The 5,094-nt window shown below is 41.3% G+C and overlaps 1 protein-coding gene across 1 annotated transcript; it reads left to right on the top strand.

Moving 5' to 3' along the window:
• Window positions 1-291: 291 nt before the first annotated feature.
• On the top strand, window positions 292-780 carry LOC112858066 (calmodulin-alpha-like). The gene is given in 1 exon segment (XM_086702900.1): window positions 292-780. A coding segment is annotated over 1 exon segment (465 nt). The 5' UTR covers window positions 292-315.
• The last annotated feature ends 4,314 nt before the right edge of the window (window positions 781-5,094 follow it).

Raw genomic sequence — 5,094 nt, 5'->3', positions numbered from 1 at the left:
CCCTGAGTAGGGTTCTGCCTTGGCAGTGTGGAGCCTGCTTGGGTTTCTCTCTCTCTCTCTCTCTCTCTCTCTCTCTCTCTCTCTCTTTCACACACACACACCAAATAAATAAAGAAATAAATTAATTTTAAAAATAATAAAAAGGTAAAAAGTGCTTCTATGAGGCCGTGGTGCTGGGAGCTCGGCAGGTGTGGGGCCGACACTTGCAGTCTGGTGGCCACACAGCCCTAAGCACACTGTGCCTTGGCAGAAGCAGCAGCATCAGCAGCAGTAGAGCCCCACCATCACAGCCCCTGCGCTGGTGCAGTCACCCTCATGACCTCTGTTCTTCCTCCCTTCACCTGCACCATGGCTGATCAGCTGACAGAAGAACAGATTGCTGAGCTCAAGGAAGCTTTCTCCCTATTTGACAAAGATGGTGGTGGCGCTGTCACAACAAGGAAATTTGGAACTGTCGTGAGGTCACTGGGTCAGAACCCAACAGAAGACGAATTGCAGGATATGATCAACAAGGTAGATGCGGACAATGTTGGCACCATTGAGTTCCCAGAGTTTTTGACTATGACAGCTAGAAAAATGAAAGAATCAGATAGTAAAGAAGAAATTTGGAAGGCATTCTGAGTCTTTGACAAGGATATCAATGGTCACATCAGTGCGGCAGAACTATGTCATGTCATGACAAACTTAGGAGAAAAACTAACAGATGAAGAAGTAGGTGAAATGATCAGGGAAGCAGATATTGATGGAGATGGACAAGTCAACTATGAAGAATTTGTGTAGGCAGTGCCTGGGTGGCTCAGTCGGTTAAGCATCCGACTTTGGCTCAGGTCACAATCTCACAGCTCATGAGTTCGAGCCCCTAGCTGGGCTCTGTGCTGACAGCTCAGAGCTTACAACCTGCTTTGGATTCTATGTCTTCCTCCCTGTCTGCCCCTCCCCAAGTCTCACTCTGTCTCTCTCTTTCTCTCAAAAATAAATAAACATTAAAAAAAAATTTTTAGAAGAAAAGAAGTAGCTATCATTGGTGTTCATTCTGCCCAAGAAACTCGATTAAGACTTCATATTTTAACTAAACATGAAACCCTTTCTTCTTCCCTTTCTTTCTTTTACTCTGGCACTGGCCTGGAAAGATAACACCATCATCTGATTCCCCCAGGCCACATCTTTCAGACTATTGGATTTGTCATCAAGAATTCCAATCTGTCCATGATGCTAGTGATTCCCTCATACATTTCCTTGTCTCTGGTTAAGAACCCTAAGCCCAGGGAAACTTGTGTCCAGGTTCTAGGCAAAGAAAGGGACACATAGCAACCAGAATAAAACTGCCTGTGTGGTCTATAGACCCTTAAAATTTTATTGGCCTCCATGACTGTCACCTTTCCAGGCCTGACTCAGAGGAGGCATTCATGATTCAAGATTTGCTTCCTTTGTCAGGGCCCACTTCCCTGGTTAGTAGTGAGTACAAATGAGGCTATGATCAGGAATTTCTCCTTAACTCTCAAAAATATTGCAGAATCTGCTGCTAGAACATTAGTTGCCCAGCAAAAAATCCTTTGACTATCTGGCCAAAGCTGTTCTTGATAATAGGATAAGCCTTAATTATCTTTAGGTTGAGCAAAGAAATATCTGTGCTATAGCCAACATCACCTGCCAACACCTGGATTAACACTTCTGAGGATGTTGAAACTCAATTACATAAGGTCACTGAGCAAACCACTTGGCTTAAATAAGTGTTTCCTTCAATGAATTCTTTCTTTGACTTCTTTGATTTTTTGGGGTCGTGGCTTTGAAGTGTACTCCAGACATTGGGAATTATCCTGCTTATAATAATCATAGAAATCTCCCTAATGCATTGTTTTCTCTTGAGAGCTCTAAATTTATGTTTGCAGCCACTAACCACCAACCAAATGATCTCCCTAAGACTGGAACATCAGAAAAGGAACAAAGAGAATGACCAACTTAAAAATTGCGAAGCAGAGAGGCACCTGGGTGGCTCAGTCGGTTGAGCGTCCGACTTCGGCTCAGGTCATGATCTCATGGTTTGTGAGTTTGAGCCCCGCGTCGGGCTCTGTGCTGACAGCTGGGAACGTGGAACCTGCTTCGGATTCTGTGTCTCATTCTCTCTCTGCCCGGGCACTCCCCCACTTGTGCTCTGTCTCTCAAAAATAAATACATGTAAAAAAATTTTTTTGGGGTGGCGCCTGGGTGGCTCAGTCGGTTAAGCGGCCGACTTCGGCTCAGGTCATGATCTCGCGGTCCCTGAGTTCGAGCCCCACCTCGGGCTCTGTGCTGACAGCTCAGAGCCTGGAGCTTGTTTCCGATTCTGTGTCTCCCTCTCTCTCTGACCCTCCCCCGTTCATGCTCTGTCTCTCCCTGTCTCAAAAATAAATAAAACGTTAAAAAAAATTAAATTAAAAAAAAATTTTTTTTAATTGTGAACCAGAAGGCATTGCTTATGAATATCACAACGATTCAGCAAAAACATTGCAACCTGTGAATACCACATAGAGGATCAACAAAGACTGAAAACTTTTGAGTGATAGCTAGGAGTCGTGCTAATCCCTTAAATTTTGATCACATCTCTCAGTTAAGCTGAGAGTTTGATCAAAAGGGGGTAATTGTTAAAAAGGACCAGCAATCCCCAAATTGAGTCACTGTGCTAAGCCCTGTGTCAGCAAACAAAACCTGATGAGCCTCTCCCAAGACTGTAATCTTAACCAGCCAGTCTGGAATTTCCTGGTCAGTACTAGTGAGGTAATCCACCTGATAGACTTTTTGGCCCCTAAAGGAAGTTGACCTTACTTGAAATAATCCATTCTCTTTCTCCTTCTGCCTATAAAAGCTTTCTGTTTTGTACTGCTCCTCGGAGCTCCTTTTTATTTGTTAGATGGGATGCTACCTGATTCACGGATCATTGAATAAAGTCAATATGATCTTTAAATTCTTTAATGTTTATTTTTGAGAGAGAGAGAATGGGGGGGGAGGGGCAGATAGAGAGGGAGACACAGAATCCAAAGCAGGCTCCAGGCTCTGAGCTGTCAGTACAGAGCCTGATGCAGAACTCGAACCCATGAACTGTGAGATCATGACCTGAGCTGAAGTCAGACGCTTAACCAACTGAGCCACCAGGTGCCCCTTTATCCTCATTTTATAGATAAGGCAGCTAAGTCACATGAAGGTTATAGAAGACATAAGGTACATGATACATGGTGATGTGGGAAACAAAGGCAAAAGAAAAAATTAAATTTCCTTACAACTTACAGCCCACTGACAAGTCCTTGAGACAGGCAGAGCAACCTTCCTCTACGAGTTCAACTGCCTTGATGTTAATACTTTGCTAAGCGCAGACAGCAACCTTATCTTTTTTTTCCTTTATGATTTTATCATTTTAAGAATGTTATATAAATGAATTTTTTTTTCACTTTTCTGTGGTTTGCTGGAACATATTTTTAAAACTCTATTTTTATTTATCTCTAGTGTTTGTGAGTGTATCTCTTTGTATAGCTATTTCATTGGTTGCTCCCACTATTACATTATAATATATACATAATTTGTCAGTCTACTGGTGTTACATTTTACTAATTAATTTACTAATTACATTTACTAATTGATTAATTACCAGTTCAAATTGTAGATATTTTATCTCCCCTTACCCTCCCTGCTTATAATGTAATCACTGCAGATATTTTCTCCAGGTACATGAGAAACACAATAGTGTTAAAACTTTTTTTTTAAATCTTATTTATTTTTGAGAGACTGAGAGACAGAGCACAAGCAGGAGCAAACAGAGAAAGAGGGAGACACAGAATCCAAAGCAGGCTCCTGGCTCTGAGCTGTCAGCACAGAGCCTGATGCGGGGCTCGAACTCACGAACAGTGAGATCATGACCTTAGCCTTAGTCAAATGCCCAACTGACTGAGCCACCCAGGCGCCCCTAGTGTTAAAACTTCTGATTTAACCATCAAACATGATTTGGAAAACTCAAGAGGTGAAGGAAAGTCTATTGCATTTACCTCTATTATTGCTCTTTCTGTTCTTTCTTTCTGATGATGATCTAAGAGTCCTATTTTTTTTTTAAATGTTTCCAAAAAAACCCCACAAAACTCATTTCCTTTCTGCTTAGAGAACTTCCTTTAGCCATTCTAAAGGTAAGTCCGCTGGTGACATATTCTATTACTTTTCCTTCATCTGTGAAAAAGCATGTGTTTTCCCTTCATTCATGAAGTATATTTCTGCTGGATATAGAATTTGGGTTGGTAGTTATTTTCATTTAGCACCTGAAAAATATTATGCCACTTCCTTCTGACATGTATGCTTTCTGATGAGAAATCCACCGTTATTAGACTTGTTTCCCTCTCTAGGTAACCAATTTATTGATCTTTCTGTCCTTTCAAGATTTTCTTTGGCTTCAATTTTCAGGGATTTGACTGTGCTGTATCTTGGTGTGGATACCTTTGAATTTATCATATTTGGGATCATTTAATTTCTTGAATCTGTAGGTTTATATCTTTTGCCAGTTTGGGGGAATTTTCAGCCATTATTACTTTAAATGCTTTTTCAGCCCCATTCTTTTTCTCTTCTCCTTCTGTGATAGTCTGAATGTTAGATCTTTCATAATAGTCCCACAGGTATCTGACATTCTGTTCACTTTTTTTTTTTTGAGCTTTATAATTACTTTCATTCTACATTTTTTTAATGTTTATTTTTGAGGGAGAGAGAGAGTGAGAGAGGGAGAGAGAGAGAGCATGAGCAAGGGAGGGGCAGAAAGAGAGGGAGATACAGAATCTAAAGCAGGCTCCAGACTCTGGGCTTCAGCACAGACCCCAATGCCAGGGCTCGAACTCAGGATCTGTGAGATCATGACCTGGGCCAAAGTCAGCTGCTTAACTGACTGAGCCACCCAGGTGCCCCATTATCCTACATTGTTATTGTAATTACTGTGTTTGTGTGAGACCATTTAGAAGGCAACCTTATCTTTATATTAACCCAATCTCCAGGATCTTGTAAGTCTTCCTTAACATATAAAATTTCCTTTGGAAACTTCCTTCATCTCTACCCTTCCCCCCCAAATATATGTTAGTAATCATCCTCCAA

This window comes from Puma concolor, chromosome B1, assembly GCF_028749965.1.
Source record: "Puma concolor isolate L17-30 chromosome B1, mPumCon1.1.hap2, whole genome shotgun sequence".
Classification (NCBI taxonomy): Eukaryota; Metazoa; Chordata; class Mammalia; order Carnivora; family Felidae; genus Puma; species Puma concolor.
The sequence above is the reverse complement of the archived record's forward strand: the minus strand, read 5'-3'. Positions and strand labels throughout refer to the sequence as shown.